Raw genomic sequence first — 17744 nt, 5'->3', positions numbered from 1 at the left:
TCCACCTCCTGGGTTCAAGTGATTCTCCTGACGCAGCCTCCCGAGTAGCTGGAATCACAGGCACCCGTGGGCCACCACAACTGGCTAATTTTTGTACTTTTAATAGAGATGGGGTTTCACCATTTAGTAGAGATGGAGGCCAGGATGGTCTCCATCTCCTGATCTCATGATCCGCCCACGTTGGCCTCCCAGTGTTGGGATTACAGGCGTGAGCCAACACGCCCGGCCTGGAGTTTTTAGGGTAAAACGTGCAGCTGCTGACATCTTCAGACTTTGTTGCCAAGACTCATGACCACTGGGGGAGAGAAGCATTTTGATGATACCTATGCTACTGCTTCAGAATGTAGGTGACCATGACAGCTTCACTTCGAGATGGCATCAGTCTTGCCACACCACAGGCTGTATGTTCCTACATACATGTTCTTGAGGTTATCTGCGGCTACTGTATCGGCATAGTGAAAATAGAATACAATGGTGTGACACCACCCACTTCTCAATTCATATTCAATGACCTTATTTTGACAACTTGTAATTGGCCATGGTGGGAGAATTTTACCAGAGAAATTGGCAAATATTAAAAGCCAGGGCTTATTTGTTTCATTGAATGGTGAGACCTAAGAAAGTGATGGAGAATTTGTAAATGAAGGTAGTGTTTCAGGTATATAGTGTCTGAGGTTTTTTTTTTTTTTTTTTTCTGAGATGGAGTCTCGCTCTGTCACCCAGGCTGCAGTGCAATGGCACAATCTCAGCTCACTGCAACCTCCGCCTCGCAGGTTCAAGTGATTCTCCTGCCTTAGCCTCCCTAGTAGCTGGGATTACAGGCATGCGCCACCACACCTGGCTAATTTTGTAATTTTAGTAGAGACGGGGTTTATCCATGTTGGTCAGGCTAGTCTCGAACTCCCAATCTCAGGTGATCCACCCGCCTCAGCCTCCCAAAGTGCTGGGATTACAGGCGTGAGCCACTGCGCCCGGCTGAGGTTGTTACACTGTGAATAGAATAGACCAAGAAATTGAGAAAATATTTTCCCAGTATTTGAAAACAATTTTATCATTTAGCAAAGTGTATCACATTACTGAAGACTGAGTAAAGTTCCAACATATCTTTGTTATACATGTCTATTTATTAATGAAAAAGAAAATATCACCAACATCCATTTAAAAACAAGCAAAAGACATTAATAAACATTCTTCCAAAGAGGATATACAGGTGGCAAGTTGACACAAGATGTTCAAATGTTCAATACCATAAAATACCAGAAAAATGCAATAAAATCACAGAGAGATGCTATTATACAGCTATTAAAACAACTAAAATTAAAAAGACTAACCATACCACGTATGGCAAGAATGTAGCGAAATGGGAAGCTTCACATACTGTTGATGGGAATGCAGATGGTAGAGTCAGGTTATAGTCTGGTCGTGTCTTTAAAGGTGAAGCATTCACATACACTGTACTGCTGACACAGGAGAAATAAAGCACTTCTGCACTTTAAGAATTATATGCCTATGTTCATAGTAGCATTATTTGCAACAGCCCAAACTGGAAAGCATCCAACTGTTTATCCAAATTGTGACATATCCACAGAATATTTCTCAGTAACACAAATGAACGATTCACATAAGCAATACTGGTAAATCTTAAAAATAATTGTGCATCGGCTGGTGCAGTGGCTCATGCCTGTAATCCCAGCACTTTGGGAGGCCGAGGTTGGTGGATCACAAGGTCAAGAGATCGAGACCATCCTGGCCAACATGGTGAAACCACATTTCTACTAAAAATACAAAAATTAGCCGGGCGCGGTGGCTCAAGCCTGTAATCCCAGCACTTTGGGAGGCCGAGACGGGCGGATCACGAGGTCAGGAGATCGAGACCATCCTGACTAACACAGTGAAACCCCGTCTCTACTAAAAATACAAAAAAACTAGCCGGGCGAGGTGGCAGCCGCCTGTAGTCCCAGCTACTCCGGAGGCTGAGGCAGGAGAATGGCATAAACCCGGGAGGCAGAGCTTGCAGTGAGCTGAGATCCGGCCACTGCACTGTAGCCCAGGCAACAGAGCAAGACTCCATCTCAAAAAAAAAAAAAAAATACAAAACTTAGTTGGGCATGGTGGCGCATGGCTGTAGTCCCAGCTTCTCAGGAGGCTGGGGCAGGAGAATCGCTGGAACCCAGGAGGCAGAGGTTGGAGTGAGCCAAGATCACGCCACTGCACTCCAGCCTGGTGACAGAGTGAGACTCCATCTCAAAAAAAAAAAAAAAATTGTGCATCATCAGGAAAAATGGAGTCTTTTATGATTCAATTCACACAAAATCCTAGAAAACACAAACTATCCTCCTGTAGGGAAAGTAAATGACGGGACTCCTGAAGGCCTGGAAAGTGCACGCAGAGATTGTAAAACAACAAAAGGTGAATCATGAATATGTTCATGATCATGATTATGATGGTTTCACAGGCTTATATGACAAACTCTTCAAATTATACACCACAAATGGATGTAAACTATGGCACGTCACTTATATATCAAGAAAGTTTGTAAAACATGTTTCAAAGTAAAGTATCTGATCTCCCACCTTTCAAAAACCAGAATGCCTTGCAATCTCATGTTGACTGCACTCTCTCTTCAGGCCTGGGGAAAGGCAACCATGCATCCCTCCATGCAGGAAATGTTGGCAAGCAATGAAGGCTGTGGCAATTTGAGACAACAGCAACACTGGTGAAAATCACAAGAGCTATCAATACATCCCTGGCCTATAGGACTTCTATTATCTTTATCCTCCTTTTTCTACCGCTACAGCAATGAACTTGAGGTGAACAACCTAGAAAGCCAACAATTAAAACAAAACAAACAAACAAACAAAAAAAAACCTTTATTTTTGCTGACAATAACCTAAGCTATTGGACATTCAGAGATTTCTAGGTCTTATGACTGCTCAAAGCCACAGTCACGCAAAGATTTGTAAATGTTCTTTTACAAGAGGCACATTCCAACTAGTTTGCTACAGTACACAGAGTACAGAAATACCCAGTATTTCTGTACCAATTACAGTTCACACGTGACTCCCGTTGTCTTCTGAGTGACATCAGCCTATGCAATGTTTGATATCAGGGCATGTCTCCTTATAGAACCCCATGAAAATCTCAACAGCACTGGGCATCATATGACATCCTCTGGAAACAATAGAAAAAAATTGTCCTATTCCCTGAAGCACAGGTGCTTGTCATAACAGCTGGCCTCTCCTCAGGATGACCTCTAGTCTCACAGAAAGAATAGGGATCCAGGCCACAAATTAGAATAACCAAAACCTTGCATTGTTTCCTAGGAGATTTTAGGTAGCAAAGCAAGTAGGACCAAAACCAGAATGAGAATTACTCTGTCATCTTACTTTTCCTGCAGAGGCCCACAAAAGCTGTCCATTCCTTCATATAGAGTTGAAATCTGTTTCCCAGCCACCCCACACAGTAAACAAAACCCCAAGACTACAAGTAGATTCAAATATAAGGCTTTTATTAGTGCACAAACTGGAGCAATATGAGGCAGCCATTCACCAGGCGGTGACTTGGAGGCTAGAATGACCAGGTGTCACGTGAGACCAAGAATTTACAAAAAGGGAATCCTTGCACATAAGCATCCAGCAGAACCAAGGCTGGGCCCTCCTGACCAAAACTGGGTCACATGTATGCTGTGATCAGTCAGAAAAAAGAATGAATTTTCTCTAAAGGCTTAGATTGCTCAAGATTTCCTTCAAAGACTAAGAGAACACACAAATGTCTGCCTTGCCTTAGCACATCAGCGTGACCAATGCCCACTGTGCAAGGTGGCAGAGGGTAGATGGTTTCTACCAGAGGAACAAGGAAGAATGAGGTTCAACTTTAGGCAGATGGCTTCCTCACAAAGGCCCTCTACTGCTACAGTACTACAGAGGCAGCACATTCCCTGTAGGTCTAAGGCTCTACTTAAGTGTGGACTTTCAGGAGCTACATGATGATAGATCTTGAGTTGCAGACGCTTCCACATTTGCTGCATTCATGAGGCCTCTATGTGTTATGGCATTTTTGGTGATGTATGAGGCTGGAGCATTGGCTAAAGGAATTCCCACATTTGTCGCACTCATAAGGCCTTTCTCCAGTGTGAACCACTTGGTGTTGAATGAGGCCTGACTTTTGGCTAAAGGACTTTCCACACTGGCCACACTCATAAGGCCTTGCTCCAGTATGAATTCTCCGGTGTTGAATAAGGATGGAGCTTTGACTAAAGGATTTCCCACATTCACCACACTTATAAGGCCTTTCTCCAGTGTGAACTCTCTGGTGTTTAATGAGGGTAGCTTTTTGACTAAAGGATTTCCCACACTGGCCACACTCATAAGGCTTTGCTCCAGTGTGAATTCTTCGGTGTTGATTAAGAATGGCACTTTGACTAAAGGAATTCCCACATTCACCACACTTATAAGGCCTTTCTCCAGTGTGAACTCTTTGGTGTTTAACAAGGGGGCTTTTTGGCTAAAGGATTTCCCACACTGGCTGCACTCATAAGGCCTTGCTCCAGTGTGTATTTTCTGGTGGTCAACAAGGCTGGAGTTTTGTCTAAATAATTTTCCACATTCGCTGCACTCATAAGGCCTTTCTCCGGTGTGGATTCTCCGATGGTCATTCAGGTGGGAGGTTTGGCTAAAGAATTTTCCACATTCACTGCACTCCCAAGGCCTTTCTCCAGTATGGACTCTCTGGTGCTGAACAAGTGAGTACTTGCCACGGAAGGCTTTCCCACATTTGCTACACTCATAAAGCTTTTTTCCAGTGTAAACTCTTGGATGATGAACAGGAGTGTGTTTGTGCCTGGAAGCCTTCCCACATTCACCTGACTTGTAACGACTTTTTTGACTGCAAACGTCCTCCCCACATTCAGTAATTGTGTTGGGTTTCTTGCCTCCAGGAAAGACCAGGGACCTCAGAAGGCCCAACATGGCTGGGAGGTCCTTTCCAACCTCCCATTTGCGAAAGGGCTTCAATGACATACGGAATAGGCAGCGCTTCACATATGAGGCTCTGTCTATGTCCCTCTTCAAGGATTTCTTTGCACTGTGATGCTTCTGGTGCTGGTGATGGTTTGTACATTCTCCAACCAAGTATGGTTTCTGCCCAGGGAGATCAGCCAGATGCAAAATATCTTTCAGGACTGGGACACACATCTCACAGGATTGAGTCTTCTGTGTGGATGAACCTGCCTTTGACTGTGACACTCTTACAGAAACATTCTGCTCAGAAGGTGTCTCTTCATCCTCTGTTCCATGGCTACAACCTGAAAGCAGAGAACTGCTGATGAAATATACATTGACTATGCTGAGAGCAGGAAGCCCCATTACACACATACCAAAGGAATGATTCACCAGGTTTGTTTTGAGGATAATAGAGCTGAGGGCAGGCTGAGGAAGGGGTGGCTTTGCAATACTGGATCTTTAAAGATCACAGAATGAGGGAGGCCTCACCAAATAAAGGACACAAGGATGGGATGGAGGACAGGGAATGGCATTGTCTTCAAACCATTCCTCTACCAACAGCCTCAAAAGTTATCCTTGAGTAGCCTTCCAATTCCTAAAACTCACCACATAGTGTTCAGGAGGACCTTGTCTGCTGGTGACACCTGCATGCTGTGCAGAAGGTTGACTGTGCCCAAGCCCAGGAAAATACAATTGAAACTGAGTAGCAAGTCATATGATCACATATCTTCATGTAATCATACATACATACTTCATGAGACATTATGTTTGTGTCAATGTTGGAAAACATTGCAGAGGGAGTAGTGCAGAGGAGCAGATGATGCATGAAGATCAGAAAGGTGGAGGTAGCCAGGTGCTAGAAGTCATAGATAAAAATAATAAGACAGAAAAGTGTCAAGTACAAGGAAGAAAATACAGAAATGACAGGACAGGCTCCTTATGTGACCTGAAAACAGCCTGGATATCATGCCCTCAACCAGCTGCCAGTCAACAAGCCCAGGCCTTCTCTGAGACCATGTTCACCCTATAAAGCAACCAGGTTTCTCCACACACCCTCAGTTGTCTAGCTGTGTGGGACCTTCATGAAGCCAAGTCCTACCAGAAAGACAGAACGTGTGAGTGATCAGCACTAATGCAGAACGACTCAGCACACAAGAGCCCATGGGAAAGAAACTTAAAATATCATTAAACAAACAAACTAGAAGGAGTAAGAAGAGCCCACAGTCCCCATAAGTATAGACCATGACAATGACTACAATCATGACACAGGTAGCCACAAGAAAATGTCAGCTAGCAGATGGGAGTGCAGGGAACTTGGGACACAAGGTGTCATGGATCTGAACACAGACACCCAGCCAAGAAGAGAGCAAGCAAGAGAGATCCATTTGTCTGACTGAAGAACACCTACTTCCCAGACCACTGGGCAGCAGGTGTTAGGGCTGCTCAGGCAGTGCACAGTGCTGGCCCCCATAGCACATATCCCAAGAGAGTGGGGAAGTCAGCAAAAGAGCATAGACAGACCAAGACACTGGAGTTGGTGTTAGGGCCTTACCCAGTGAGGCTACAAGGGCAAAGTTCTCCAGCATCACTTCAAGGTACAGGCGTCTCTGAGCCTCATCAAGAAGTCCCCACTCTTCCTGTGAGAAGTAAATGGCGATGTCCTCAAAGGTCACACAGCCCTGTCATGATGGGGACAGGTCACTCCACAATCAACGCCTCCACATCAAGTTCATCCACCCACTCATTCATCCCCACCTTAAGGAAATACACACCCTGGTGACACAGATGCCCACTCTCTCTTCATGGTGATCACTGTATCCTTCTACAGTACCAATCAGGAGGTGGGCAGGATGCACCACATCGAAACTTTGGGCCCAGTATGTAGGGGTGTATCCCTTCTTGTCAGGCAGTTCCCCAAGAATCTTTCAGATAGTGCCTCCTAGACACAATCAAATGTGGGTTCACTTTTCACCCTTAAGTCCTCAATGCCAGGGGCCTGGGTCCTTCAGTTCACATTCCCTCTCCATGTGCACATCATTCTTTGAACCATTCTCGCTCAGTCTCACTCCCATAGCCACCTCAACCCTTCTGCCCACCAAATTGAGACAGCATTCAGTGCTACACAGACCTCTGATGGTTCCTGTCATAGACAGCCCCCATCCTGCTCTGAAGGGCTATCTTCCTGACTCTGTTCCTTGCTTCAACCTCAGCCACCAAGAATCACTGATGTCAGACACTGATGACCATCCTCCACTTGTGCTGCACTTGATGTCCCCTCTTCAGTCAACAACCTTCCTCTCACCTCTTAACCCTCTTTCAAAATCAGTGCCCTCAGTGGCACAGGCTCTCAGTGGCTCTCTACCTCCAACCTAATGACTCATACAGATGAACACTTGTACTACTAAACTTATTCAACTGCTTGACTGACACCTTCCCCAGACACATCAAGGGTCACAACAAATTCCTGGTGAGTTTTTACCATGGTGAATAAGCACTAGTCCTAGTGTTTTCGTCAGTTTGGGCTGCTAGCATAATACCACACACTGGGTGGCTTATCAACAACAGAAATTTATTTCTCAGAGATCTGCATGTGGGGCCAGGCGCGGTGGCTCAAGCCTGTAATCCCAGCACTTTGGGAGGCCAAGACGGGTGGATCACGAGGTCAGGAGATCGAGACCATCCTGGCTAACCCGGTGAAACCCCGTCTCTACTAAAAAATACAAAAAACTAGCTGGGCGAGGTGGCGGGCGCCTGTAGTCCCAGCTACTCTGGAGGCTGAGGCAGGAGAATGGCATGAACCCCGGAGGCAGAGCTTGCAGTGAGCTGAGATCCGGCCACTGCACTCCAGCCTGGGCGACAGAGCGAGACTCCGTCTCAAAAAAAAAAAAAGAGATCTGCAGGCGGGAAGCCTGAGATCAGAGTGCCAGCATGGTCAGGTTCTGGTGGGGGCTCTTTCCAGGTTGTAGACTGCTGACTTCTTATAGCCTCACTTGGTGGAAAGAGCACTAGGTAGTAGCTCTCTGGCCTCTTTGTTTAAGAGCACTCACTAATCCCATTCATTAGGGCTTCACCCTCATGACCTAATTATCTCCCAAAGGCCCAACCTCCAAATACCATCACACTGGAATTAGTGTTTAAGCATATGAATTTTGCAGGGACACAGTCCACTGTACCTGGCCTCAGTGTCATCTTCTACCAATTATTTCTTTGTCTCCATGTCTGTCTTATGTCCTCAATGCCTTGGAAGCCTTGACCACTTACCAGATGATATGGTTTGGCTGTGTCCCCACCCAAATCTCATCTTGAATTGTAGCTCCCACAATTCCCACGTCATGGGAGGGACCTGGTGGGAGGTAATCAAATCTTGGGGGCAGGTCTTTCCCATACTGCTCTCATGATAGTAAATAAGTCTCATAAGATTTGATGGTTTTATAAGGGGGGAGTTCCCCTGAACAAATTCTCTCATCTGCCGCCGTGCAAGACGAGCCTTGCACCCTCTGCCATGATTGGGAGGCCTTCCTAGCCACGTGGAATCATGAGTCCATTAAACCTCTTTTTCCTTACAAATTACCTACTCTCGAGCACATCTTTATCAGCAGCGTGAAAGTGGACTAATATAGTAAATCCGTATGAGTAAAGTGGGGCTCTGCTGTAAAGATAACTGAAAATGTGGGAGCGATTTTGGAACTGGGTAACAGGCAGAGGTTGGAACAGTTTGGAGGACTGAGAAGAAGACAGGAAAATGTGGGAAAGTCTGGAACTTCCTAGAGACTTGTCTTTATCAGCAGCGTGAAAACGGACTAATATACCAGATCATCCTCTTTCCTACAACCTTCCCATGACCACTTTTCTTCCACAACTGTTTGTGATGTTCACCACCTCTACCACGTGTCCAAGCACGAGACACAGTCATAGCCCTGACCTTTCCTTTTCTGTTTTTTTTTTGTTTGTTTGTTTGTTTTTTGAGATGGAGTCTCACTCTGTCACCCAGGCTGGAGTGCAGTGGTGTGATCTTGGCTCACTGCAACCTCTGCCTCCCAGGCTCAAGCAATTCTCCTGCCTCGGCCTCCGTGGTAGCTGGGATTACAGGTGCCCGCCACCATGCCTGGCAAATTTTTGTATTTTTAGTGGAGACAGAGTTTCACCATGTTGGCCATGCTGGTCTAGAACTCCTGACCTCAAGTGATTCGCCTGCCTTGGCCTCCCAAAGTGCTGAAATTACAGGTGTGAGCCACCACGCCCAGCCCTTTCCTGGGTTATTAATAGCATTACCTTCATGACCAGGATTACCCACTCCTAATTGTGACCCACAGCTACTCTGGGCCAAACGCTGGCCACCACCTTTTGGATTTCTCCATCTTAAACCACTTCTAGAATTCCAGATGTACATGGACAGCTACTCACTTGATGTCTCCATATATCACTCTTTGGAACATCTCAGACTATAATAGCTTAAGACAGAACTCCTGTTATCCTTAATGAAAATTAATTGCCTGGGCATGGTGGCTCATGCCTGTAATCCCAGCACTTTGGGAGGCTAAGACGAGTGGATCACCTGAGGTCAGGAGTTCGAGACCAGCCTGGTCAACATGGTGAAACCCTGTCTCTACTAAAAAAAAAAAAAGAAAAAAAAGGTCATGGTACTATGTGTCTGTAGTCCCAACTACTCAGGAGGCTGAGGCAGGAGGATTGCTTGAACCTGGGAGGTGGAGGTTGCAATGAGCTGAGATCGAGCCACTGCTCGGTCTGAGTGACAAAGTGAGACTCTGTCTAAAAAAATAATAAAATAAAAATAAAATCAATCCTATTACATGCTATTTGATGGAGCTTCCATCCTCCCAGATGCTAAACTCAAAATGCCTGGAGTAATGCTTGACTACTATCTCTTACCCTCAAAATCTGAAAATGCAAGCAGGCCTAATTAAAAATCTGACCCAGAATCCAGCCACTTCTTCTACCTTCACAGCCACCACACTGGTGAAGCCACTATCAAAACTCAGTAGCTTCCTCCCTGGTTGCCTCCATCACACCCACAGAGTATTCTCTATGCTGCATTAACAGTGAACCTGATGAGACCAGTGTCAGATAACCTCCCTCCTCTTCTCTAAACCTCCCATTGTTCCCATCACCTCCAGAAAAAAACACCCAATTTCTCAGAGCCATTCCAGACCTGAGTCCTGCCCTGCTGCTCTGAGTTCCCATGAGAAAGAAAGGAGAGTTGGGTTCCCCTGAACCAGCTCAGCTTCACTGCCAACTTTACACATTATCGTACCTAGGCGGGACAACCTTTCACACCTCATTCCATTGTCTGCCAGCAATAAGAACGTCTACAAATAACCACCAGTCTAGAATCAGGATGTCAAGCTTGGGGTTTGTGAAGAGTCCTTAGGTCAAAGAATTGGATGGTGGCAAAAAAGATACATAAAAAAACCCCAGGATGGGGCCAGGACCAGTGAGGGCCTGGGACATCCTCCACTCACCTTTGTGAGGTCCATATGTGTTTCTGGAGACACAGTCACCTGTGGAAAGCCAAAGATCATGAAAGGCAGGTGACCATACAGGGCTCTACTGATTCAGGCTTCCCTGGATTCCTGACCAGGCCAGAGCCAGATGGACTGAGGATGTCTGCATTATTTCTGAGCCTCAGCTTTCCAGTCCTCAGTGCTAACTCTTAGCAACTATGGGACCTTGCACAAGAACTCAATCTCCCTGTGATTCTGTGTTATTCCATTCTGTTCTAGTCTAACTCCATGAGGTTTTTGGAAAACTTAGACCTAACTCAGACCATACGCCGCTTCTGTACACAACTCTCCACAGCTCCTAGCATCCTAAGAATTGAGGGAAAACTCCTCACCTTGGCACTCCAGGTATGAACCTTCTTCACTCCATCTCCAAGAGTTTAGAAACGCCGGTCCCTTTGCCTGTCACCTTCTTCCATGCCTCATCACCCAAGTTCTGGAAATAGGGACCCCACCCACGAGCCCCCATTGTACTGGACATGAGGATCTCGACCCCAGCGACCCAAGAAGGCACCCCTTACTGGGCCTTAGAATTTGAGTGAGGATGAAGGAGGTTGGGTCCAGTGGACGCAGCGCTCACCTGAGTCGGGGCCCTCAGCGCAGCCGCAGCCATCGGAGTCTGGGCAGAGCGGGCCCTGGACCGACAGCGACGGGCGCGGGGACCTGGGCAAAGCCGTCAACCCCGCCGCCGCCGACGCTTAGACCCCCGACTGTTCAGCGGGAGGACCCCTCCCCTCGCGCCTTCCGACTCTCTCGCCAAACAAAGCGCTCCCAAAGCTCTGACGGTCTGGATGCACCCAAGCGCTGCAAAAATGACCGCCACTGAAGTGATACAGGAAGTACCTCCCCGACCTAGTGGTCTCAAAGCGGAAACGACCCTTTTCTCAGCGCGGATTGGCTCAGCATCTCTGCCGCTGGAGACAAAACCTTCTGGGTAATGTAGTTCCCCCGGCACCCAGGGTGCCCGAAGGGATGCTGCGGCCAGGAGTCACCTCAAACAAAAGCCAAGCGGCCGCGCTGGGGGCGCAGGGAGACGGCGTCGCCACAGTCCAGGAGAGGGCTGGGCCTTGTCGCTCCTTAAACGGGCCGATGGTCCATTTCTGTGGTCCCGTCGCGGCTGAGCGCCCACGTGATTAGAGGCATTGATTCAGGCTCGGGAAGCTGAGGCCGGATCCACAGGTATTCGACGCCCCTGCGGGAGCGAAGGAGCTTCGTCCCCCTCCCCTGCGGGGTCAAGGCGTTCGAGGCCGTGCCGGGGCCGAGGATGTTCTGTGAAAGACAGGAGCGATCTAGGTGTCGCGCTGTGGGCAGGTGTTCCGGGAGGCCACGTGGGGGCCGCGCCCGCGCTACTCCTGCTCTGAGCCCCTGGACTGTCCCCAGATGAGGGAGGCGGGGCCGAGACGTCCCATGGGAAGGGGTCCTGGGCAGCTGTCTCCCGGGGACGTCTTCTCTAGCGGAGGGCAAGCTGGGGAGGCCCCGGAGCGGCCGAGGAAAGTGCCTCTGCTTCCCTGAGTCCCCTCCTGGGTCTGGGAGCCGCTCCTGCGTTTTCTGACACCCCCTCCACCGCCCCTTGGCTGACAACTGGGTCCAGATGAGCCTTGGACCCCACTGAAGACATCTCCTACCTCATCTCCCACACCTGCTAAGACCATCTCCGTCCACCCTCAGGACAGTAGGGAGGTAGGCGGGTTTCCAGGGCGGTGGCGTACAGTGGTAGGAACAAGGCCTCTGGAGCCCAAGAATGGGATTTAGTCCCCTAGGGGAAATCCATGCTCTGCCTTACAGCAGCTGACTCGGCCTTTAGGGATACTCTTAATGGCCTCCACGAAGGTGCAGGTATAACCGCTGGACCAGTCTCATCTGGCCGTCCTCTGTTGGTAACAGAATGTCCAGTTATTTTGCAGGCACAGAGCTAAAGAGTTGCAAGTTATACAGCTAGAGAATGTGCAGAAAAGAAAAATGTCAGGCCCAGCGCGGTGGCTCATGCCTGTAATCCAAGCACACTGGGATGCTGAGGTGGAAGGATCACTTGGGCAACATAGCTAGACCCTGTCTCTACAAAAAATAAAAAATCCTAGCTACTCAGAATGCTGAGGTGGGAGGATCGCTTGGGCCCAGGAGATCGTGGTTACAGTGAGTTATGATTATGCCACTGCACTCCAGCCTGGGCAACGGAGCCAGACCCTGTCTGGATGGATGGATGGATGAATAGATAGATAGACAGACAGACAGACAGACAGACAGATAGATAGATAGATAGATAGATAGATAAAATGAAAAGAAAAGAAAACATTGACCCAACACCTGGAGCTAAAGTCTCACCTACCAGACTCCACCCTGCCACCACCAGGAAACCAAAATACCGGGCTATGGCCGGAACCCAAGTGTTGAAACACTTCTGAAAGCAAGGGGTCTGTTGTCTCTGAATCTTGGGTGATAACCGCCCTGTCCCCGCCTTGCCATCAATAGATTTGTTTGAAGTCCTTCCAATCAAAATCCACCCTTCCAGTGCTTACCAACCTATCCTTCCTAATCCTTAAAAGCTGCCCCAAACCCCATACTGGGGAGACGCATTTGAGCTGGACTCCTGTCTTCTTGTTTGTGGATTTGCAATAAAGGTTTGCTTTTCTCAAAAACCTGCGACCATGGTACTGCTTCTGTGTGCATCGGACAGCAACCCAGCAACCCTTTTCCTTAGTAACATCGGCACTCTCTTGGTGCCACCGTTCTGCCCTTCACTACCCTCTGGTCCCAGAGGCCAGCAGCCCCCACAATGGCCACCTAACACATGCCCTTACCCTCACTGTCCTCTCAGAGTTGCCATATCAGATCACACATGGCTCCCCAAACTTCAAGCATGTGTGTCCATCTAGGCATAGAACTAGTGGGATTGCCTGGATAACTTGGGGAGGAGGGATAGCCTAGCTAGGTTAACCTGCTCTGTGTAGCATGCCCAGGGGACAAAAGACCCACCTGCTCCTGAGGCCCAGTCCTTCAGGGAGAAGCCCAGCCAGAGATGAGGGGGGCTGCCAGTGATCACAAAGCAGTAATAAACTCCATCTATAGCTAAACTTAGGTGAGACCAACAGTCAATAAGTATCTAAAGAGGAAGCTAAAAATCATTGAAGATAGAGTGCAAGAAAGTGTGAAGCCCTGAGGATGTGCATGGGTTGTTTTGTGTTTTCGTTCTGTGTTTGTCTCTTTGGCACAGCTATTCAAGTACAGCTTGGCAGTGTCATTCATAAAGTCTACTAACTTCTATTGCTGTTCACCCAGTTAATCCCAAGGGACTCCACAGGTACCAAATGGTATGGGGGAGTGTTAACCTCAAGGACCATGACATCTAGCAAGGGACTGAAGACAGCAGAGGCCAGCTCCACCTGCAGGTAGAACATACCAGAGGGCGCAGGTTTAGCTCCATCCTGTCTTTATTTTTTTGATTTCTTATCTTTAGTCTTTAGGGGTACATAGTAGGTGTATATATTTATGGGTTACATGGCACAGTTTGATACAGGCATACAGTCTGTAATAATCACATTGGGATAAATGGTATCCATCACCTCAAGCATTTATCATTTTTTTGTGTTACAAGCATTCTAGTTATACTCTTAATTATGTTTAATTCTACAATAGATTATTGTTGACTGTAGTCACCCTCTTGTGCTATCAAATACTATGTCTTATTCCTTCTATCTGACTATATTTTTTCACCCATTAACTATCCCCATATGTTGAGTTTGTTATACCTCAGGGGCTAGATTCAGGAACAGGAATGTCTCTCCTTCCCTCCTTTCACCTGCCCCAAGGCAGGACTCTAATCTTTGTTCACCTTTCTGATTGTGGTCTTACACCCTCCCCAGAGGGAGACCTATGCAATATAATGGGGGAAGGAATGCTAACATCAAGACGCTTCCATAACAATCCAAGAGGACATGGTCCAGGGAGCTTCCTGATAGCTGAACATGTGGAGGCTCCTGGAGGATGGTGCACCTGGGAGGGCATGGAAGCTCAGTGCCCTGTTGGGATTCAATCAGGCTGGTAGGAAAAACATTAGAGATCTAGAGATAGACAAAAATCTTCCTAGAAGGGCGAGAAGTTTGCATTAGCTTCGGTAATAGATATGGTTGAAGGCAACCTGATCTTGACCTTTAGTTAAACAAATTAAAGTAGTAATAAAGGAAAGCAGAGTAGTTTACCTAGCTAGCTTGTTTACTCACATGATCTTAAAACTAACCTTTGATGTACCACTGCTGCTTAAGTGCTTTTTACTCGGGAAGCCCACAATGTTAATTACCCTCTAAAGGTGTTGACTCAAGCTTTTGTTAATTAATCTCGCCAAATAAATGCAAGTCTGATTAGCTGATCAGGGCTGAGTCGCAACTGTTTACAGGACTCAGCAGGGAGCCTGCACGCGGCTCAGACCCTCAGCTGGACTGGCAGAGCAGAATATCTGTGTCTCAGTGTATTTTATTCATCCATTGCCAGTTCAGAGGTCTGCAAGGGACAGACTCCCCACAGCTGGTGCCCCCTTGAGAGGAGCGCTGCTGCAGCCCCATTCCCCAATACCTCACCCTACACATCTCTTCATCTGTATCCTTTATAATAAACTGATAAACATAAGTAAGTGTTCCCCTTAGTTCTCTGAGCCACTCCAGCAATTAATTGAACCCAAAGAGGGGACTGTAAAGGCCCCAACTTGAAGTCGGATGGGTCAAAAGTTCCGGAGGTTCAGACTTGCAACTAACTGGTGTCTGAAGTCTTGGGGACTGACCCCCCAACCTGTGGGATCTGACACTATCGTCAGGTAGAAAGTGTCAGAATTGAATTGGAGGATACCCAGCTGGTTTCCATTGCTTGGTGTGTACAGACAACCCTGCACATTTGGTCACAGAAGTCATCCTCTGATTGTTGTGGTGATATGAAAGCAGAGAGAAAATACAATTAGAGAGAGTTTACCCTGAAACACTGTATCTGTAATCATTCCAGATGACTAAACTTTTTGAATATTTTGCAGGGAAACCAGTTTGGATATTTTCCCCCACCCAAATCTCATGTTGAATTGTAATCCCCAATGCTGGAGATGGGGCCTGGTGGGAGAAGTTTGGATCATAGGGGTGATCCTTCATGGCTTGGTGCTGTCTTCGTGATAGTGACTTCTTGTGAGATCTAGTTATTTAAAAGTCTGTGGCATCCACCCCCACTATCTTTTTCTCATCTGCTTTTGCCATGTGAAGTGCTTGCTCCTGTTCCACTTTCCACTATGATTGGAAGCTCTGTGAGGCTTCACTAGAAGCCAATCAGATGCCAGCAGCATGCTTTTTGTAAAGCTTGCAGAACCATGAGCCAAGTAAACATCTTTTCTTTATAAATTAAAGAGTAGAGACAGAGTTTAGTAGAGACAGGGTTTCACCGTGTTAGCCAGGATAGTCTCGATCACCTGACCTCATGATCTACCTGCCTCGGCCTTCCAAAGTGCTGGGATTACAGGCGTGAGCCACCATGCCTGGCCATGGCTGCAAATTTTCTAATTTTTCTAAGTACAGTCTCAGGTACTTCTTCATAGCAATGCAAGAATGGCTTAACATAGAAAATTGGTACAGAGGAGTGGGGCATTGCTATAAAGATACCTGAAAATGTGGAAGCAACTTTGGAACTGGGTAATGAGCAGAGGTTGAATGAGTTTGGAGGGTTCAAAGGAAGACAGGAAGTTGAGGGAAAGTTTGGAACTTTTTAGACACTGGTTAAATGGTTGTGACCAAAATTCTGATAGTGATATGGACAGGGAAGTTCAGAATGATGATCTCTCAGATGGAAATGAGAAACGTATTGGGAACTGGAGCAAAGGTCAGATGTGTTATGCCTTAGCAAAGAACTTGGCTGCCTTGTGCCTATGCCCTAAAGATCTATGGAAGTTTGGACTTTAGAGTAATGACCAAGGATAGCTGGTGGAAGAAATTTCTAAGCAGCAAAGTTTTCAAGATGTGGCCTGGCTACTCCTAAAAGCCTGTGCTAGATGCTACAGCAAATAAATTACCAAAAGATATAATTTATATTTAACAGGGAAGCAGAGAAAAAAAATTAGAAAATTTGCAGCCATGGCCAGGTGCGGTGGCTCACGCCTGTAATCCCAGCACTTTGGAAGGCCAAGGTGGGTGGATCACGAGGTCAGGTGATCAAGACTATCCTGGTTAACACGGTGAAACCCTGTCTCTACTAAAAATACAAAAAATTAGACAGGTCTGGTGGCAGGCGCCTGTAGTCCCAGCTACTCGGGAGGCTGAGGCAGGAGAATGGCGTGAACCTGGGAGGCGGAGCTTGCAGTGAGCTGAGATCACGCCATTGCACTCCAGCCTGGGTGACAGAGCAAGATTCCATCTCAAAAAAAAAAAAAAAAAGAAAGAAAAAAAGAAAATTTGCAGCCTTGACATGTGGTACAGAAAGAAAAAACTTTTTGGGGGGGGAAAGGAAATCAAGCAGGCTGTGGAGCAACCACTTGATAGAGATATTTTTATAACTAAAAGAGAGACAACTTCTGGACCCATAAGCACACATATTTAAGGCCCACTTAAACTAGAAAAATACATGTTAGGTTTAGTACTGGAGGTTATTGGGCATGGTATGACAATTTCTTTCTTTTTTTCTCTTTTTTTTTTAAAAAAAGAGACAAGGTCTTGCCTTGTTATCCAGGCTGGAGTGCAGTGGTGTGATCATAGCTCGTTGGCCTCAATGTCACTATGCCCAGTTATTTTTTTTTTTAGATATGGGGTCTTGCTATATTGCCCAAGCTGGTCTCGAACACCTGGCGTCAAGCAATCCTCCTGTCTCAGCCTTCCAACGTGCTAGAATTATAGGCATGAGCCATCATGCCTGGCCAACATATTTATTTTTGCTTGTTGAACTCCTCATTGTTCTGGTACCAATTAAAATCAAGTCTTATAGATATTAACGTGATGGCTCCTGCCAATCTCCAAATGGGGTTTACCTTTCTCACTCAGAAGGGAGTGGGAATCCTTGGAAACTCCTTCCTTCTTTGTCTTTGTAACTTCACCTTGCTTACTGGACACAAGATTAGACCCACGGATCTTATTCTCAACCAGCTGGCCTTTGCCAATTTGTTTGTGCTTTTCTCTAGAGGGATCCCTCATACAATAGCAGCTTTTGGATTGAACTATTTCCTGGATAAGGCTGGATGCAAACTTCTCTTCTATTTTCAGAGTGGCCAGAG

General features: G+C 46.8%; 1 protein-coding gene across 1 annotated transcript; it reads right to left on the bottom strand.

Annotated features, from left to right (window-relative positions):
• Positions 1-3487: 3487 nt before the first annotated feature.
• On the bottom strand, positions 3488-12522 carry ZIK1 (zinc finger protein interacting with K protein 1). Its single transcript, XM_033224651.1, is given in 5 exon segments — positions 3488-4493; positions 4496-5302; positions 6553-6679; positions 10481-10519; positions 11100-12522. Coding segments are annotated over 5 exon segments (1461 nt in total). The 5' UTR covers positions 11133-12522; the 3' UTR covers positions 3488-4038.
• Positions 12523-17744: the final 5222 nt, after the last annotated feature.

The sequence above is a fragment of the Trachypithecus francoisi genome, unplaced genomic scaffold, assembly GCF_009764315.1.
Source record: "Trachypithecus francoisi isolate TF-2019V2 unplaced genomic scaffold, Tfra_2.0 Lachesis_group12, whole genome shotgun sequence".
Lineage (NCBI taxonomy): Eukaryota > Metazoa > Chordata > Mammalia > Primates > Cercopithecidae > Trachypithecus > Trachypithecus francoisi.
Note: the sequence above shows the minus strand (reverse complement) of the source record. Positions and strands in the feature narration are given on the sequence as shown.